General features: G+C 35.1%; 3 protein-coding genes across 3 annotated transcripts; 1 reads left to right on the top strand and 2 right to left on the bottom strand.

Annotated features, from left to right (window-relative positions):
* Positions 1 to 843: 843 nt before the first annotated feature.
* On the bottom strand, positions 844 to 5,599 carry LOC107822543 (uncharacterized). Its single transcript, XM_016649124.2, has 10 exons — positions 5,151 to 5,599; positions 3,831 to 3,916; positions 2,909 to 2,975; positions 2,468 to 2,610; positions 2,269 to 2,317; positions 2,048 to 2,185; positions 1,850 to 1,930; positions 1,588 to 1,764; positions 1,406 to 1,492; positions 844 to 1,248 (listed from the first exon to the last, which is right to left on the bottom strand). Exons 1-10 carry the CDS (start codon positions 5,472 to 5,474, stop codon positions 1,186 to 1,188), a joined length of 1,215 nt encoding a protein of 404 aa, XP_016504610.1. The 5' UTR covers positions 5,475 to 5,599; the 3' UTR covers positions 844 to 1,185.
* A 309-nt stretch (positions 5,600 to 5,908) lies between these two features.
* LOC107822617 (uncharacterized) lies at positions 5,909 to 9,557 on the top strand. Its single transcript, XM_016649192.2, has 8 exons — positions 5,909 to 6,094; positions 7,133 to 7,349; positions 7,432 to 7,569; positions 7,723 to 7,801; positions 8,100 to 8,168; positions 8,572 to 8,647; positions 8,979 to 9,041; positions 9,128 to 9,557. Exons 2-8 carry the CDS (start codon positions 7,188 to 7,190, stop codon positions 9,204 to 9,206), a joined length of 666 nt encoding a protein of 221 aa, XP_016504678.1. The 5' UTR covers positions 5,909 to 6,094; positions 7,133 to 7,187; the 3' UTR covers positions 9,207 to 9,557.
* A 2,804-nt stretch (positions 9,558 to 12,361) lies between these two features.
* Positions 12,362 to 19,484, bottom strand: LOC107822696 (ubiquinone biosynthesis O-methyltransferase, mitochondrial-like). Its single transcript, XM_016649289.2, has 9 exons — positions 19,167 to 19,484; positions 18,998 to 19,087; positions 17,785 to 17,863; positions 17,512 to 17,589; positions 15,858 to 15,906; positions 14,533 to 14,582; positions 13,597 to 13,746; positions 12,848 to 12,928; positions 12,362 to 12,745 (listed from the first exon to the last, which is right to left on the bottom strand). The coding sequence occupies exons 1-9, from the start codon at positions 19,430 to 19,432 to the stop codon at positions 12,620 to 12,622; spliced, it is 969 nt and encodes a 322-aa protein (XP_016504775.1). The 5' UTR covers positions 19,433 to 19,484; the 3' UTR covers positions 12,362 to 12,619.
* Between the last annotated feature and the right edge of the window lie 1,552 nt (positions 19,485 to 21,036).

The following is a 21,036-nucleotide window of genomic DNA, read 5'->3' as shown; positions in this document are numbered from 1 at the left end:
CTTCTTTGATAAGCTTAACAACAAATAGATAGTCCGTTTTCACTCCTTCAAATGAGATAAGTGGCTTACTAATCAGTTATAACTTGGATGTCCCTTTTTTTCCACTTGCATCCAACACTCTCTATGTCACCGATACCAGATAGAAAACCAACCACATCGACAATATCAATTGAAAGAAGTAGTCATTTCAAAATTACATTGGTATAAAGAAAAACGTACCAACAAACATTGATCGTAATCAGTATACCTGATAACATGGTGTTTGTTCAACCTTGAGTCGATCATTTTTGGTTTTATAAACTAAAATCCATTCATAGGAATATTAACAATATCTTCTCGTTGTTTCTGGAACGCAGTTGTTAGGAAGAAAGAAATTTTCCTCAACTTTACGGATTTAATCTTTTTGCTGTAGCGGCTGATCTGCGTGTGCTAGTTATTGTCGTTAATTTGATTCGACTTTTCAGTGAGTCCTTTGTGATTTCCACCACTTGCTCATCCTTTTGCTGGATAAATTGCCATTTGATGCAATATTTGACTCGTGTATTGAATTCTCTATTTGTGTGCAGCTCTCAACATTTGGAACTTTCTTTTACTTGCAATTAAACAACAGAATGATCTTTGTCAAGATTAACCTATAAAAAAAGATTTTAAAATATTAGTACTACTTTAGTATAAATTGGTAACTATTAGTCATCGTTTGCAAAGTCATTGAAAAATAGTGGAAAATCCTAACATAATATACGGAGATTGGAGCACCTGTGTTCTTCGATATGTTTTTTCATAGAAAAAAATTAGGAGCACTGATGAGCGGAATTTATTTGTAGTATAAGCAGGACCTTATAGTTTTTGATCAATCTGCCTCAGATGCAGTTTTAGCTATCTTGCGCTTGTAAACTTCCAAATCGTCAGCACAAAGCACAATGAATTTAATTATTCTATTCTCACTCGGAAAAGGTAATACTATCTCATGGTCTGCTGAGCTTACTTCTCTGCCCAGATTCACTTTAAGTGAAAGAAAGAAAAATTACCAGGGAAACCATAAACACTGATTTAACAATAACACTTGCATAGAATATGTACGGTTTCACCGCATCAATATCTATCGAAAGCCCATACTGCCATTAACATTCAACAACTGAAGCTCGACTCAAAGAATAAGCACGGATGATGTCCTTAATGCAAAGCTCAGGCGCCAATGTTCTCAATCACAGCACCTTTGTCCATCCTCTTCACAATACCGGCAATAACCTGAAACATAGGATTCCAAAACAAGCACTTGCTGAAGCAATGAGACTATAGGTTATAAAGCCATAAGCTGCCTCTCTGACCATAGTGATTTTTAAATCAAAGTCGCCTAATCAGGTATAGCAGTTAACTGAAGATTTCTGAGTGTTATGAGTCTCACCTTTCCAGGTCCTAATTCATAGCTCTTCTTTAGCCCTTTTGTTAGGAGGGTTTTCACTGTGGTCTCCCATTGAACTGGTGAAGTCACCTGCATAACTCAAACACGGCAAATCAACATTCGCAGATTGTGTCCATCCATAATTAATTAACTTAATGCTGTGGATATACTGTTTGTGTCCTTACCTGGCAAGCTAATATTTTCTTAATTGTGTCTGGATCTGCATGTGGTTGCGCATCAACATTTGATATTACTGGTATTCTGGGAGTTCTGATCTCTGTTGCACCTAGAGCAGCTTCTAGTCTTGAGACAGCTGGATTCATAAAACTTGTATGGAAAGCACCAGCAACAGCTAGACGTACCTGGAACAATCAAAATCCAACGTTAAGATGTGAACACCATTGGCAGTTGGCAGCCAAAACCACAGGATTTGGAGATAGGAAATACCGTCATTCGAGCTTTGAATGATTTTGCTTTTGCTTCTACCACTTCCACTCCTTTAAGACCTCCGGAGACTGCATAATTTCCCTACAAAATATACAATGTCAACAACAAAACTGGAAAATGCTTAGCCAGGTGCAATATTGCAAAATGTATAATAAATATGGAATTTAGTCTGGTTACAGAGCATTTGAAAAAACTCACAGTGCACAAGAAATTTGCAATCTGAACTTTGTTTGCTTCATCAACTTCCTCATTAGCTGCATCACACAGTTTTTGTACCTTCTCGGAGTCCAGTCCAATTATACTAACCATTGCACTTTTTGCAGCATCAGCAGCGTCCTGAAGGTAAGGGAAAGAGTAGATATTTTTAGAGTTCCATGCAAGATATATATTTTTTTTATCATTGGATTGTTGAACATTACCTGCATAGCTTCTCCTCTTAGCTTGACCAGCTTAAGCCCATCCTCGAAACTGGCAGAGGCAATAGATTAATGGGGACAATAATGAAATTTAAGTACATGCCTTTTAAAGAGTGGTAAACACTAAAGGATAAAAAGTAACATCTAATACATAAGCAACACCTAATGTATGTCTTTCCATGAGGTTATGCAGGGTAGCAACCTGAAAGCTCCCGCAAACGCCAGAGCAGTGTATTCGCCCAAGCTTAGACCACATGTGACATCAACAGAATCAATTATTTGCTGACCGCCCTCACGAGCACGGAGTATCTCTACTGCAGCTAAGCTAGTGACATAGATCGCTGGCTGGGAATAAGTAAGTTATGAGCGAGTCAAAAATTGATGTTAAAGTTATATCCTATTGTCATCACAAAGATGATCCATAAAATCATCTCTGAGAAGAGCAAAGCAAAAAAACAAAGGCATGCATTAACAGCAAAATGTGCATACATTACAGAAGCCTTCTACTTTTCCTTTTCAGCATATTGTTTAGGGAATCAATATGTTGTAACTATTAGGAAGTCATTTTATAAAACCTCAATACCAAACAGGATATGTGGAGCAACACAAAAGGAAAATGAGGAAATGATTAATGAAAGAATACCTGACTTAAAACAGTGGAGTCTAACTTCTCTTTTGGACCATTAATACATATATCCAAAAGGTCAAACCTGTAAACCAAGAATAAAGGAATATTAAAATAAAATGCTTGAATATCAATGAATACATCTAGACTAGAGAAAGTTAGAAATGACCACATTTTCAAGAAGGTTCAAGTAGTACACATCGAGGATAAAATGAGAGGTCGCTTGACAAGGTATGGTCATGTCCTGCGTCACCACCAGATACACCGTCCAGTAAATGTGAAATCATTGGTGAGTGGAAGTGTTAAAAGGGTATGAGGTAGACCTAAAATCACTTGGAAGAAAGTTGTACCGAAGGACCTATAATTTCTTGGTGAGTGGAAGTGTTAAAAGGGTATGAGGTAGACCTAAAATCACTTGGAAGGAAGTTGTACCGAAGGACCTATAATTTCTTGGGATCCATGCAGACTTACCAAAAGATAAGACACAAGGAAAGAAAAAGATCTATATAGGACATACCTTGTAGTTGAGAATATGTTTGGTTATGTTAGAACTTTTACTTTATGCCTATGCTTTTCTAGGAATTGTTTAGCCTTTTAGAGATTTATACGTCATAGAAAATATAAAGAACTTCTAGTACTTTTTGTCTTTATTTTTATTTTTACTTTATGTAATATTGGCCTGAGATGAGTTTAAATTGAGTAACATGGTCAATGAGGATTCGGATAGTCGACCCCGACCTCCCGACTTGTTTGGGACTGAGGTGTAGTCATTGTTGTTTGTATCAATCAATACATCATTAACCCTGAATATTAGAAAAACACAATATGAAGATTTTTTTAGAAAAAAAAAAAGATTAATTGCAGATGCACTTATGCGATAAAGCAACCTTCTGAGAATGTTGACTAAAGCATTTTAGGAGACTTGAACCAATGTATTTACCCCATAATTTCATTTGCTCTCTTGTATAATTCAGCTGCAGCAGGCACCTTCTGAGCCTCTGCACCCATTCCAACAGATTGTGCCCCCTGCAGAATATAGTGCAGATAAAATAGTTTGCTACGAACTTACGGAAGCTCCACTAATCGGATAATTGTGATCTTAGTGACATGACTGTTCTAGAAATTAGCCATCTACAGTAATGACCAAGAGCTACTTAACCAGAGACCCGATATCCACTAAATTAACAATGGGCAGATAGGTTTAAACTATAGCTGCTTGAAGGTAGACAGAGTAATTGAACCTGGTCAAAGTTGAAGCATGATGGCAGTAATTTACTGCATATTATCTGGAAATACTAACATGATAATATTCCTAGCTTCAGTCAATATCTGCCTTTCTCTGGTTACATTACACCGTGCTGAAGAAAACATTATTCAAGCATTCTTAGGGACAAATACTCATCAAGTGATTATGATCATTTTGATTCAGCAAGAATTCTAATCAAGTAACTAGACAAAATGAATTAGCACAAATCACACATAAAATGAATTTAAAGCAAGCAAATTTTCCAACATATTTTCAAAAATCAGTTGATGCAACAAAGCAGTTATACAACGTATTTAAGATGAAGAGAGAGAAAATTTATCAAATAATTATCGTCATTTAAATCAGCAAGAAGTACCAATCAAGTGACTAGACAACTGAATATAGAATTAACATAAATTCCACACAAAATGATCTCAAAGCTAGCAAACTTTCAATCTAACTTCAAATCACTTGAAGAAGTAAAGCAATTGTACAACATAGACTTTCCTTTTTCCATTCAAAATCTAATCAAGTAGCAGAAATGTAAGATAAAGAAGAGACGAAATACTTATCAAGTGCTGTTTCCGTCCCTATTTGTATGACATTGTTTGACTTAAAAAATAAAGAAAGGCTCTTGAAACTTGGGGTCTAAAACACGTCTAAGACATTAATGGTAAAATGACGATTGTTCCTAAATATAGAAAATTGTCACTCTTTTTGGGACAAACTAAAAAGTAAAGTGCGATAGCTAATATGAGACAAAGGAGTAATTATCATGTTGAAAAAAAGAGAGGGAGTAATTATCATCATTTCGATTCTGCAACAAATGCTAATCAAGTAATTAGACTAGTGAACTACAGAATTAGGCATGAAAGGCACCTAAAATCATCACAAGAGCTAGCAAATTTTCAACCAATCTTCAAACCAGTAGATGCAATTATACAACACAGACATTTTTCTTCTTCTCAATCAAATCCAGTACGAGAAATGTAAGAATACAAAAGAAATTGAGACCTGTCCAGGGAAGAGAAAAGCATTGGTGGGCTTAAAGTCAGCGAACAAGGCATCATCGACGGCAGTTCGAGATCCAACGGAAACGCTCATGAAAACCCTAGACTTATCCAAATGTATAGGGCTAAATCTTCGGGTGCCATTGCTTGAAACGAAGCAATTCAAGGTGGAGAGGGAGAGCGGGTCGCGGTTATGGAGAGAAATGGAAGGAAGAAGCAAGGAGGAGGATGAGCTCATTGTGGAGATGGAGTGAGTGAGTGACCGAGTTGATGGAAGAGCGAGTCGACTCAGTGGATGGTGTTGATATTGGCGGAGGAATGCATGCATTTGGGACAAGGGAGACGATTTATACTATGAGAAACTTATATATCGTGCTGCAATGGCGGAGTTAACGAAGTGCTCTGGTCTTGAATTTCATAATATAATATGTTAGGAGTTACAATATAAGTTTAAAACTGGACGATATAATGTGCTGGAATCAATATTACCTCCATAATTCAGTATGGTGGAACATGTTTCAATAAAAGTTTTTTATTACCAATCCGAAAATTAGCGGACTACTTTCAGCTGTAAGCCAATCACACAAGGAGTCCACTTCTTTTCTTCCAAAGCCCATCTGGAGACTGTTTTTTCACTAATTTGGGCCCGAATTTTTCAATCCAAATTCGAAGGCCCCATATTTACCTGCCAGCCACAGCGCGTAGGAACACGTGCTCCAACGCTTTCGATATTACTTTAGGGATATACCAACCAAACCTCTCATCGGCGTATTCGTCTTCTTCCATCAGTCGATCAATTCTTGTATTTTCAGTATTTTTCATGAATCCTCCAATGCATAGAAGTTTGTAAAAATCATATTGCAATTCAAATTCCTTTTTCTCAAGTTCAGATTTCAGATTTTTTTTGTCGGAGTCCGTCGGCCGAATTTCAGCTCCGATCACGTGCCGGTGAGTCAGTTCTCTTTTAGATCCTGTTTTCAGTAATAATTTTATAATTCGATCCGTAAATTTATATACCTGAAGTTCTTATGCTTAATTCACGTTTATTTGATTTGCAACTTCAATATTATGCCTACAGCTTTGTGGAATTCAATGATCCAGTTGATTTGATCTGTTAATTGTGATTACCGTTGACTTATAATCTTCCGGTCGGTTACTGTAGGATTAATCGACGCCTTAGATCATTGCTTTATGTATAATCCACAAATTCTAAATTTCTGAAAATTTTACTCTCTCCATGTCAATTATGTGAACTATTTGACTGAATGAGTTTAAGAAAGAAAGAAAGACTTTTTGAAGCTTATGTGTCCATATGTGTGGCGAGAGGCGGATTCAGGATTTAAACTCTATGGGTTCAACTCTTAAGGTTTTTAGCATTTAATCAATTATCTTTTTAAAGTTATGGGTCACATTACTATTTGTTGCAATTGTAATAAATTTTACACATAAATTTGTACTCCGCGATAAAAGTACTGGGTTCAGTTGAACCCGGTATCGAAGGGCTGGATCTGCCCCTGTGTGTGGCTAGAAAAACTTCTCATCAAGGGTAAATTGTTTTCAAATATAGAAAGGGTCATTTTTTTGGAACGGACCAAAAAGGAAACATGATCAAATAAACTGGTAAAGAGGGACTATTTTGAGTCTTTTCTAGTATTTCCTAAAGCAATAATTTTTTAAGTGGAGTCAGAGCTGTGTTACATTACTGAGAGTTGCTTAAATTTCGACATGTGTGGAATTATGTAGTAAGGAATATACTCAAGCATCATTTTGTAACTTTTCATAACCTGTAACGTGAAACAAGAAAATTCAACTATATATGTGCAAAAAGTATTTTTTGGAGTACAGCAAGAAAGGTGCAGAAGGTTAGAGGCCTCAAAGCAGGAAATTGTTGTTTGCCTGGCTTACTATTGGATATACTAAATGTTTCTAAATTTGGATTATATTCGGCCAATTTTTTCTTGCTGCTGATTAGCTTTTCCTGTGAAGGTGTAAGTGGCCAGAATAGATTGGAGCAAATAGTCGGCATAAACAACGTATAACAATGAGGCGTATGATTCCTTCACTGGTAGATTTATGTGTTCAGACAGCTATAGATAATGTCAGATACCTAGGGGATGTTGGTGAAACAGATTCTCATCTACTAGAGCGCATTTTGCCTCACTGTACTCTTGAACAGTTAATACATGTGGAGAATTCAACACAAGTAAGAAACTCTATGTTTAGGTTATCCTCTTACAGTGTTCCAGAGCAGGCTAAAAATTTTAACTTTTGAATTCTTCTTTCAGGGAAGAGATCTCAGTCAAGTGACGGATAGACTTTGGAAGAGGTTCTACCAGATTCAGTTCGGTGAGAAGAGCACCAATCAGGTGGTCGAGAGAATGAAGCAAAAGAAAGTAATATTTAAATGGAAACTGTTGTATGAGGTGATTTATCGTTTCATATCTTGTTCTCCCATTCCATGCTTTTACTCCTTTATTTTGATGTATGTCAGTATGTTTAGTATTAGATCATGTCTTTTTCTTATTGTGATTACCAAATCATTCAACATTTACAAAAGGGTATAAATTTACTTGCAGGCAAAGTCAAAAGAAGTGGAGGAGACTCAACAAAGGTCATTCGAAAGAATCAAGGAATTGTATCAAAAGGAAGATGCAAGTATGTGCTTTACTTCTGTTTTCTTTGTTCTTTGATTTGTTTTCCCAGTAAGTATTACCATCCTCTCCTAGTACTTTTAAGAATAAATTACAAAATTCCATACCAGCTCAAGAGTATTTAAGCAAATCCTCCTCAGAAATTTTAATTTGGTTATTATGGTGATAGGTTGTGTCGTGATCACATCTGACTATATCTAGTTCTTGAAACTTGTTTAGTTTATTTCTCTTGTAGTGGAGATGTGGTATAAGTTTACCATTATATTTGGCTTATAGTCGGACGGTCTCTTTTGTCTTTGTAGAACGGCAAAGCCGACAAGTTCGAGTCTGCACAAAGGTTCCACCTTCTAGCAATAAAAGAAGCTTTTGGGGTACGTTCATGTTTTCTTCTGATCCCTTTTCATTGTCAAAGTCAATACGTAATGTTTATTGGAGAATGTATGGTATTTTGTCATAAGATACACCTTACAAGGTAACAAGGTTACTTCTCTAAACCCTCAGGGGTTGGCCTGGTGGCAATTGACTTGAGCCTTGGGGTTTGCTCCCTTTCAAGGTCTCAAGTTCGAAACCCACTGGGTGCAAACAATTTCTGAGGGCCATCGGACTGGGTAAAACCTGAATTAACCGTGGTGCACTTGCGGGAAACTCCTTGCCGAGGGCCTGTGCACCCCCGGGATTAGTCGGGGCTCAAAGAGACTTGGACACCCGGTGCAAATCAAAAAAAAAAAAAGGTTACTTCTGTATTTGTTCCTGAGTAAAGAGGGTAATTTGTAGGTAGTGGACCTGGTAGCAGTTTTTGCAACACAAAGAGTACCTTGATGAAGAAGGCAAAAATAGAGTTTGTCAACAGGTAAGTTTGGCCTCCGTTGGAACACATGGTTCTGATATTGTATTCATGCAACTATAGGCACTCTTTCCCCCACTCCATATTGGATATCCTTCCCAGAGTTTGTGTTTGTGTTCTTAAATTTGTCCTCAACGGTCTCTATCTTCATGGGCGTGTGTCGAATGTATATTCTTGGTCTTTAGCTTATATGCAGTTTGATTGGAAAATTATGTTAAGAAGCTTAACATTTCTAGTAACTTGTATATGTTTTTGTGTGAGTTGCTCAATTAGCTCCGCTTCTTTGAAAGAGCCTCTTTATTCAGGTAGCTGATTCTGTTTCTGCCGTTTCTTACAGTCGAGAAGTAAAGAATCTCGCAGCTATGAAGAATAAGGCTGTGCAAAGAAATCACAGCCACAGGTAAAGATCTACTTACAGTTTTGATGCTTCAACATACTATATTCTATTATTCTCTAATCTTCTTTTTAAATTTTCAATTTTCTCAGCCAAATTTCCCCTGCAAAAAAAACAGGTGGTTTTTCCTCTATGGCTTCTTCCTCGAGATCAAAATTTACAAGGCGGTAAGAGAGATTCTACACTGGCATTTAAAGTATCAAAGTCGGCTGTTGAAGAAAATGATGATTACTTTGTTTTGTGCAACATCAAAGCGCAATTCTGTATTTTTTCATAAAACTTTTGCGGGCTTGAGTGTATACTTTCCATTGTTTTCAATCCATAGTATTGCAAAGTAAAAATGATATTGTATAGTCGCTGTAAAAATAATAGCCGAAAACATGTATAAAAAATATATATTTTTTGTATATATATATTCTGTATATTATATACAAAAATTATACAAATTTTATACACTTTTTCGGCTACCAAATGTAAATAGTTTCTGGCGCGGGCTAAAAGTGATCATACATCTTTTGCAAATAGTGCTTTTGGATTTCTTGTAAAATAGGAAATTGGAAGTGTGAGAACATCAAGAGCCTATTTGGAAAACCACTTAGGAATTGGATTTGGGTGTAATTGGGTGTAATTACACAATTTGGCATGTTTGTCTGGCCAAGTAATTATTTGGTCAGCATGTAAACTCGGTGTAATTGGAGAGGTGTAATTACATTCTCCAATTCTAAGGGGAGGTGAGAATTGGTGGTAATTACACTGTGTAATTACAAGGTTATTTTTTAATTTCTTTACATTTTGTTTATATTTTAACTTATTTTTTTTATAACTTTTTATTTTCATTATTTTAATTTTTTATTTTATTTTTACTTTTTAATTTCTTTTTTAATTAAAATATATTTTTCTTTATACATTATTTATCTTTTATTTCTCTACCTTTACTTCTTGTGATGCAATGTAGTTGCTCGTATATTTTATTTCTTATTTTCTTTATTTAGCGTAACTGTGTTACTATTCTAGTTTTTGAAACTACACCTCCTAATATAAGAATTAATGAGTCATTAACAAACTTGGCATATAATGAGTGTTGTCATTAAAGTAGAATTCGTTATTGAATGAGATTATAAACTTATTATGTTTCCTAATCTTAAATTGTATCGAAACTTATTTTTATTATGTTGGAATTTGACATATGTTCAACTGGTTTTTTTTTTGAATTTTGAATTTTGAAATTATGTTATATTTATGGTTTGAAATTACTTGTTTTTGTAGTATTGGCTTGTTATTTCATACTGCATGTTATTTATTTTTTAATTAGAATTGATAGATTAGTTTTGTCAAACATTTTAATAATGTTATGACATTATATTTATAAATATTAATTTATTTTATCAAACATGTAGTCCATGATGTTCTTACAAAACTTATGTTTTTTTTAGTTTATAATTAATTAAATTAAATATTATTAATTTAGAAAATATATATCAATTATTTTTACAATATTAGTTATAAATATATGATTACTAATTAGTGTATATTCAAGAAAAAATATGCTTCTTAAATACCAAATTTAATATCATTTATACTTATAAGAAATCATTTATAGGCATATATTTATTATATTAACTTTTAAGTTTTGATAATTACTTCTTTTAAATTTAATCTAGTTGTGTAATTACACGTGTGCAACCAAACAGTATATTTGTAATTACACTGTAATTACATTATGACAAATAAATAGGTGATCGTAATTACTACCTTAGTAATTACATCAATTTTAATTATCTAGTGGTTTTCCAAACAGATCCCAAATAAAACTAGTTTCATATGAATAGTGTAAGAGGGGCTCAATGCGAGATGTTTTACCTGATATAGGGCAAGGCATGGCATACGTCCCGATGCATGGTACGCCTTGTTAACTGTTAAGTTTTAAAATTTTACTATTCATAAATTAATAAAGTAGTAAAAGAATTCAAAATGTTGAAAATGTGTTACAAATATTTTCAACAGTTGAAAATTTAACATATTATAGAAGCATGCAAACCTAGTACTAACAGTATAAAAATGCCTTAAGATACTAAACAATTACAACATCCTAACAAATCAAACAAATATTGATAAGAAAAAAACCATAAATTATATAAAAATAATATTATCAGAGTGTACATCACCTCCTTATGAGTAAACAAAGAATTCTCCTCCAAGACTATTCCTTCAATATTGTTTTCTACTCTGAGATGTAACCAAATTTCAAAAGAAAAATGTGTTTATCTCCAAGTGAAACAAGTTACAATTACATTATATAACCCACGTGTTATATGTTCCTCAACAAGTAATTTAGTCAAGCAATAGCTCTTAGTACTGTAATTAAACTATGGGTATTGAGGAGTCGAGAGTTGGCCAATTTAAGTTTATTTTATAGTCACCAAAACTAATTAAGAAATTTCACGCTGACTTGTACAATGCAGAAATGTATGTCCGTGCATGTCTGGTGAACAAGTCAGCGTGAAATTTCTTGCATCAATGCATCAAGACGAAACTGTATAGAGCATGCCCAAACGCACGAGGTGTATGTCTCACAAAGAAAAAAGTCTATGTTACGTCTGTTTCATGGTATTAAACGACGAGATCCATTTTAAGACATTGCATTTGAATATTAAGTTTTCTCGTCTTTGTATACCTAAAAATCATCTCAAACTTCCCTAACATTCACTACAAATCAGAAATTGCGGGATTGCTCAGATGATCAGCACCCTCCACCTACAACCCAGGGTCGTAGCTCCAACAAAAGGGGGATCAAAGGGGAAGGGAATAAAAAAAACAGAAATCGCGGAGAAGTATGATGCAACCAAATAGTACCACAAAATTCACAACGAGGTTCTTTAAAATCTGTCTTAAAGCTTTTCGTGATTCTATACCAATGTCTGAACCCCACAAATTCTCGTCACAGGACTTACATGGATCTTGTACTAACTTGATTCTCAACCTGCTACGGGAGGTCAAGCTATGACCCCATTAGCTATTGTCTTCTGATTGCAGTTGCATCCCTGACCGACTATACATATTCTTGATAGACGAATATCCTTACCCTACTAGCTCGATGAATAAAATAAATAAGATGAAAGGAACAATCTGTGGGGAAACATGCGTAGACACACCAAATAAAAAAAACATAAGCTTCGCCTACAATAGAAGGAAGTTTGCCATGAGTTGCACAAAGCAGCGAAATTGGCATGGAGATGTCTGGAATGCACTCCCTTTTTCGAGGCTCACGGTACTGTATTTATATAAGAAAAGATTTCTTCGAAAAATAGTAAGAGAAGTGGCCAGACTTTAGTCTGCTTATACTATTCCAGTTTTGAAATTTGCCTATAACTTGATGTATTTCCCAATACCATGATGTCTGCTAGTAATTCAGAATATTCAAAAAGAAAAATTACATAGCTCAAACCCTCCAAGGGAAAACAAAAAATGTGAGAACAGATGGGCATTGCATTCACCATCCAACAAAGTGGAAAAAAGAGATTACATACAATTACAGGATGGCTTAAGAGATAAGAGCAGAATAAAATTGACAACTTTATTGCAACTTAATCTAGAGTTTCATCGCTATTGGCTGGTTTTGTTCCCAAAGCAATATAATTAACACTGATGTCATCAGATAAAAACCAGCGACCTGTCAAAGGGTTGTATACAAATCCAGCCATCTCTTGCACCTGATAAATGCACAAGATTACCATTTCAGAGTGGCGCAAAAACATAGAAATGGGGTTTGATAATGATTTAGCTGAAAACAGAAAGGCAGGTAGTCCACTCACAGTTATAGAAGCACGTTGAAGAATAAGGACTAGTTCTTCTGGGGTTACAAAGCTTGACCATTGATGTGTCCCTTTAGGAAGCTGCAAAGTCCATTCAGGGTTATTAGAATATGTTAAGTTAAGCTGGCAGCAATATGATCAATGTACAACCATTATGTTCTTGGAATGGTAAAATCAATCTAAACTCTTCGTCTCTTCTAACTCTATGAAAGCAAATACAAGAAGGCGACAAACAAACACAGACGTGGGAAGCAGGGCTCAGGGCTGATACTCAAGGAGCACCAACTTTCCATATTTCCTTGCTACAGATAATCAGCAGAAATTTTCCTGCTAACATGGCAACTCTCGTGCACAGATAACAATAGTATATATCAGCAAGAAGACTCGTAACAAATTCAATAGCAGAACGTAATTGGCATACCTTGAAGCATAATCATCTTTAAATCCAGGACATAACATGCTAAACAGAATTGTTTCCATTTACACGTATGATAAAGCAAGAACATAAAAATGATCCGCATAAATTGAAAGTTCAATTTAAGCTAAAAGAAGAAATACATAGAGAACTATACAAAAACACCTTTGCTTTAACTGGATCCATAGTTTTAAAGTGCACCGGCAAATAGCATATATGCATATCTATGGGACATTTTGGGATCATTTAAGTTTTGCAAGAAATCAATCCATATGTGTGTAGACATAAAACCAACAATGACCAGAATTTAGTAGAAATTACTAAATATATGTACCCATTGTAGGAGATACTCTGCTGCAACAATCGTTGTTGCATATGCTCTCATTGAACGATTAATTGTGGATATAACTGTAGCGCCACCAGGGATTGTCAATGCTGATAGTGACTTGCAGAATCCAGCAGGATCTGCTACATGCTCAATCACCTACGCAAAGACGAAAATAAGATTCACATATTAGTATAGATCGGATCAAAAGTTGGGAACTCAGAACAGGAGAAGTTTTGACCCGAATGTTGCATTTTCACTTCAGCATTCAGACTTCCTAGCTCATGTTCATTATGTCCATCGCTTTGTAACATGTCATTTACATTTAATCATTTAAGAGGTTACTTATACACTACTCCAGTCCAGTATATGCTTGTTTATCAGCTTAAACAAAAATTAAAATAACCAAACCCAACTATAAAAATGCAGAATAAAAGATCATGCACATGGACTTTTAAAAAGAAAAAACAAGGAGTTGCAATCACCTTTAAACCAGGCCCAAATATTCTCTTCCCGCACCCACTTCCCTCACCCACACGAAAAAAAGACGGACTTTAATTTCCATTATTCGTTTCATATGTTCATGTGTGATGTGTATACAAATGTTTATATCTGACCTGCTTGATCGCCATCAACTTCATCTTATTTAATTATAGTACAAGTATCAAATTACATAAATCCATCCGTATCAGTAAATGTCACAGTCTGACTCTAACAGCCTCCAATTATCAGACTAGAGAAAGTGCAACAAAGCTAAAAAAGTGTAAATCTGCTCAAAAGACCAAGGACTTAACTCAATGTACGGCGCAAACTCCAAATTAATAGTGAAAGCTTGCGAAGCAAAAGATACAAATAATGTAAGTACAGCTTACTAAAACTGTCGGATTGCAATTAAGAAGTTAAAATATCTTAGAACAGAGTTAGGTATTACTTACTAAATCATACCTCTAAAGAAATTACAGCATCAAATTGTCTCTGTTCTTCGACCAGGTTTTCTGTTGACATAACATTCAATAGTGTCATTTTTCGAAGAATAATCTTGAGATTCAGATAAACACAGGATTTTAAAATAAGGTTACCGAAATCTTTTTTCCTGCAGTTTCAAGACATATCTCAGCAGCCAAGGTTGTTATACAACATAATTAAAAACTATCAACATACACAAGCATCAAATCATTAATGTTTCCGTGTCTTTGTGACATAAGAGTAATTGCCATATAACTAAAACAAATAGCTTGAATGCTCAAACACTTTCAGTAGCCGCTCTGGAATTTAATTAGGTACAGGCGTCATGGCAAAGTCCATTTCTTTTTCTACTTATAATTTCTTCAGGAAAGCAAACATAACGACAAAGAAAAAAAATTTAGAATTTAAAGCAGAGACACAAACAACTAAGATCGCCACAAAATAATTATTGCATACCTTTTTTCTTTCACCAGGATCTCAAGCTCCAATAATTTTGCAAGTTCAAATACCATAATTGAATACGCAATCTGTTTTAAATTCAAGTCTTTCTGAAGCTTGACGATTTTATCCTTTTTGAGTAATAAGTGTTTTTTATTATGTTACACTGAAGAAAGCATTCATGGAGAGAAATAGATAAAGTAGACAGAATTTAATATAGTAGACCAAGTACATGACATTTCAATTGAGTTTTCTCTGCATTCATCTGCTGGAAAGTGAAATTCACAGTGAGGACATAACCAACCACACAGGTCAATGAATGCAGCGAGTTTGCGGCTTTAACAACTCTTGTGCTGATTATCATGAATAGCACACTATCCCGATCAACTACCGACCTCCATAATCTCCATAAGGAAAAAAGAGGCTAACCAATGATGATCTGAGGATCCAACAAATACTGAGCACTCTTGTGGTTCACACAGTTAAATGGCAATAATTTCAAAAATCAGAACCACACAAAATTTGCAAAAGGCAATGACATACAACAGTTTTGATCAGAATCCACTTCAATTATGTAGGAATGAAAGTGAGGGATGCCAAAATTCATTTCAAATTGATAGGTTGAGCAGATAAAAGCAGTGTTTGTCCATTGACATGGTTTCATAATGATAGCCGATGTAATGCAGACTAGTTCTCCAATTCTCAATCAAAGAAGGCACCAACAAATTCCGGCACCTAAACCTGCTCATAGATCTGTTCCTTTTTAAATGGTGTCCGATCACTGTATATTGTAATAGAAAATTAACATGCACATAGAAGTCAGCAATATTTGAACTTAATTATTATCAAACAAGACAGACATGTACCAGCGGTTGTGCACCGATATTCAATTGAAGAAGCTTTTGGATCCAAATCCTGAAAGAAATATTGAAGTCCATAAGTATCCACTACATAGCAAGGATACGGGTTTGACTGTCATATCTGTATAGGTATGACATGGAGACACACGAAGATAATAAGTGGAACTGAGTCACTGACACCATTAAAACACTATATCATGTATTATATATGTCACTCTCTACATAGCAGAATCAACAAAAAAGATACTGGAAGAAGCATAAGAAGTAAATTCAGAAATAATGCAATATCAATTTTTTATTCTTAAAAATAATGCAAAATCTGTTTTAACAGAATTTAACACCAGAACATGAATTCTAGACACACACCCATAAAACTAAGATAGAATTTAAAATAGGATTTACAGCTTAATAAAGCAAAAATAATGCTGAATCTATAAGTGTAAATATAGCTTAGAACTCCTTAAACTGGAAGTTAATCAGTTCTATGAAGTTGTTTCGATTACTTCATCACCAATAAGATTTTAGAGAACACACCCCGTGTTTTTCATTTCTTAAACTACTGTTTGGTACATAAAGACCCGAAGTTGTCACTGAAAATTGTTGTCGCGGGCTCAAGAGTTGTGCTTTGGTCTCTTGGAAGGATAAGCACATCTAGATATGGGGATATGCTGTGAAGAAAATATAACGTAAAATAAGGAACTACTTTTTTAGTTCATATACCAAAAGTTAGTACCCTACATATATTTTATCCAATATGATTACGACACAGTTACATGGACTAAAGTTCAATAAAAAATGCAATCTTTTGAATATAATCTATTTTTCTGGTATATATCAATCATAGGAACAGCTAGAGTGCAACTTCAATTGGCGAACATCCCAGAACATCACAGCATATATGATTGCACGAAAACAAAGATCTAGAGGATAGTCTGGCTTGTTCCCATTTTATGCAAAAAGGAAGAGACTCAAAGAGTGGAAGAGGCAAACAGAACTTTGCACATTTTGGTTAAAATATGGCAAAATCTATACATCTTAATCAGAGTGTCTTGTGCCAAATTTACTAAAACCCTGGACTTTGTAATGTGTCTACTTTATCTGCTGGTCAAACTTATGACACTATTTCTACGCCAGCAGCATGAACCACTGGTCTGAATGAACACCAGTTTATTGCTCCATCTCCCCCAATAATGCCTCAGATTTAACCATTTCTTTATTCTCAGATCACCTAGAAGGGAAGAAGAAAGATCTCGTTTCTTTAACAGTTTCATTGCTTCATCTCTAGTGGACCTTTAAGTAGGATTCAAAACCTAGACAGAAGGAACTTCAGATAAGCAAATGTTCTATATTGGAACTGTTCTTGCATTTTCTGTCAACATTGGGTACTTCTGATTCACAGTAAGCATTCTAGTGATAAGCTCAAAACTTTTCTAAACGTTAAAATCCTAGTACCCCTTTCTTCCCAATCTCTTTGACCATCAAAAGAACTATAATTTTGATGGGAGCAAAATTGCAATTGTCCCTCAAGGTAAGGTCGTAACGATGACTACAGTAAAATATTTCATGCGCGAAAGATCTTCAGAAACTATACATTAACCAGACAAGACTTAAAACAGCAGTTTAATAGTGCACAACGGGAACATCTAAGAGTAAAACATACCGCATGAAGGCGAGCAATCTTAATATTTTTGTCCACAGCGTCAACTCCCATGACAGTAGCTCCCATTCGAGCCAAAGGCTGAATTAAGAGGGAAAATGAGATGTGTGTATATATCTTGCAGCATGGTTACACACACACACACACACACACTGGGCGCCATTGCCAAGCCATACGTTTCAAATAGGCAAATAACTATATTCACAGGAGAAAAGTAATTTGTCATGCAAATGTACAAGTGAACTCAATCAAGTACTAAGCTTGAAGAATGCATACCTCAGTTAAAATTCCCCCTCCACAGCCAACATCGACAAACTTTAATCCTTCAAAAGGTCTAGTGCAATTTGGATCCTTCCTGATACAACGAAAAAAGGTTTAGCTTCCAGGGATACAACAAGAGTAAAAAGTGCATGTAGAGCAGTGTCAAGATGTACAAAATACACTGCATGAATAAGAATGCACCATCTTGAATCAGAGTAATTCACTCGGTTTGAGCCACACATTGTGTTGGTGTTATGTGCATTTTAATATTAAAATTATAATATTAAAGTGCATTTCTTTTTGTGATGTTAGTGGCTATAAATTGGCAAGAAAGTGGTCATTATCTTTGGTATAACTCATATAACCACTAACACCATGATCTACTACTAATTACCCACTAAAACTTAAATTTGTAACCACCAACCCATGTTCTAAAATTTTATTACCACATTACCTTGTTATTTATTTTATGGAAGAAATTCTACACCTATAAATAATGATGTTTCTTTCTTGTGTTTGGATATCGGAAAAGTGTTGTAGTGTACATGAAAAAGTGAGGTTAGTGTAGTGAAAAAGATAGTTGAGAGAAGAAGAAAACTAAGTTTCCAACTTATTCTCTACAATAGAGAATATTATTTCGTTAAGGAAGGTGTTCATTTTTTGTGGAGCTTTGGACTCAATAACTTGTCCAGAATTTGTTCGAGTCATACGACATTGTCGGGCAGTTGTGTCCTGGAAGGGACAAGTCAAGAGTGTTTACTGCGGGGCCGGTGAGATTCTATCGCAATGGGCTTGAATCTCCTTAAAAAGAGCGAGATATCCGTGCCTAAGCGGGAAGAATGTTTATTTATTTTTCTTCATCTTATTTTTTCAACTGTAATTCCTTGTATTTTCACCAACACATTGTTAGGACGTTGATACAATAAATACAAATAGCTTCTTTATAAAGACATGCACTTCTGAGAGTTTTCGAGTAGAGCCAAAGGTAGGGATAATTTGATTTTCTGTTTTTTAATTTTAAGTGCAAATTTTGTAGTAACTTTTTCTAGAAAGTGTAACGGAAAATAGGAACCAATTGGCTGATTACCCTATCTAAAAAGGCAGGGGCTTGTTACACACAAATTGCAAATAAGGGAGGTCAATGTACTAACGAACTCTAAAAACAGCCCAGCATGATTTTTTTAAAATAAGCATGAAAAGAAGGCTGCTAATATACTATAATAATTACCTGAAATGGCGACAAAGAGAGGACCTAATGAAAGCAAGTCTTGTAGGGTTCATCATATGTAATGGTTTAAACGGTCCTTCTGCATCCCACCTGATTTTAAACTCAAATTCAGTACCAAAAACAACTATGACTCAATTAGAAGAAAAAATTGCGAAACTTTATATGATACCAGGTCTCGGAAATGGCGGAGAATTTAGCAAGTTCAAATTCATTGAGAGAACTTGTAGAGGTGGTGGAGGGATTAGGGGATGGAGGTGGTGGAGGATTTATAGGAGTTGGCTGAGAAACTTCCGAATAAGATCGCCATTTTACTTGATTATGTAACGAAGGGAAGTTGGAATTGGGGTCTCTGAGTTTATTATTGAAACGAGCATTGCTGAGTTGAGAGATTCTGCATAGGGTTCTCAGTCGGTTACGAACGAGTTTCGAAGCCATGGCTGACGAGCTCGAAAATATGGTGTAACGTGTTGCTAATGGGACAACAGCTTTGTCACAACAGTTTGTGTTACACAGTTAGGTGACCCCGTCATCATTGGGCCTGATTGGGTTGGCCTAAACTTGTTTCTTGGGCCATCAACTTAAAAGGAATTGTTATACAAATAGCCGGCTAAATTTAATATTTACTTTATCTGGCCGGTATACATAGATTATAAATTAATTATACACAGTTATACATATATTGTACATAAATTTTATATATATTATACATTCGACTGCTATTTTTAATTTAATAGAAAATATGGACGGCTATTTGGATTAATTCTTCACGTTAAAATAAATAAGAGATCTTTACACAAATAGTCGGCCATATTAATTGTTTAGTTTTTCTAGCCATATACATAAATTATACGTTGATTATAGACAATTATACACATTTAATAGATAAAATATGCATTTATTATACATTCACCAGCTATTTTTAAATTAAGTCATAGGGTAGACGGCTATTTGGGCTAATTCTTCAATAAATAGTCAATTTTGGGCCGCTAATCAAGCTTTAGCCACTATTTCAATAACTATTACACATTTACCCATTCTTTTGACGCGAAAAATGTTGAAGAATTAACCTAAATAGTCGTCCACCCGACCGCTTAAACTAAAAATAACCGATTGAGGTATAATATATCCATAATTTATGTGTTATGTATATATATATAATTGTATATAATCAATATATAAATTATGTATATGGCTAAAAAAATTTAATAAATATGGACGGCTATTTGTGTATAGATCCCAAAAAGGTTTGGACAACAATACTCCAAACTAAAACACGAAACAACTCCACTTAAAAATTTGTTGGAATTTCAAATCTCAGAAATCCTCATGGGTTAAAAACCTTTATAAGTTTAAATTCACAATCTAAATATAAAAATTTGTCGTCACAATGTCGTAGTGACTCAATATTTCTTCGCTCCAATGGTTTAAAATCTTGAATAATTAATTCCTTCCCCCCTTGCCGTTGATTTAAGGAAGTCTTAAACATTTTTCTTTCTGATCTTACGGCTTGGGTATTTAAGGACAGGGAAGAAGTGGCCAAGGGACATTGCTAGTCTACAAAGAGTATTTGCACTATTCAAGGACTGGTTTGCCCACGTGAGGGTGTGACATTTACTGTGTTTTCTTCCTATAATAATAAGTGTGTCTATGTGAGGGCCAAATAGAGTTAATAGTTAGTGCTTCGTATTTATATCAGCCAATAGGTATTCTTTTGCCGAAAATTTTGAATTAGCCGATTGTAAATAGCTGATGGTAAGTTCGAAGTGCTAAATTTTTTTTTGTTGAAACTGATTTTTTAAATAAGCATTTACTTATTGGGTCATGGAACGGGGGGTGGGGCGGGAGGTAGGGCAGGGTTTAGGGGGTGGGGCGGGAGGCAAGGGAGGTAAAGGGAACAAGGGTGTCTGTAGGTTGAGAATTGGGTCATGGAACGTAGGTACATTGAGGGGTAAATCTATAGAGTTGGTGAAGATCCTCCAGAAGAGGAGGGTCAATATAGCGTGTGTCCAGGAGACAAGGTGGGTAGGGTCGAGGGGCGA

This window comes from Nicotiana tabacum, chromosome 2 (genome assembly GCF_000715075.1).
Source record: "Nicotiana tabacum cultivar K326 chromosome 2, ASM71507v2, whole genome shotgun sequence".
NCBI classification, from domain to species: Eukaryota; Viridiplantae; Streptophyta; class Magnoliopsida; order Solanales; family Solanaceae; genus Nicotiana; species Nicotiana tabacum.
Note: the sequence above shows the minus strand (reverse complement) of the source record. Positions and strands in the feature narration are given on the sequence as shown.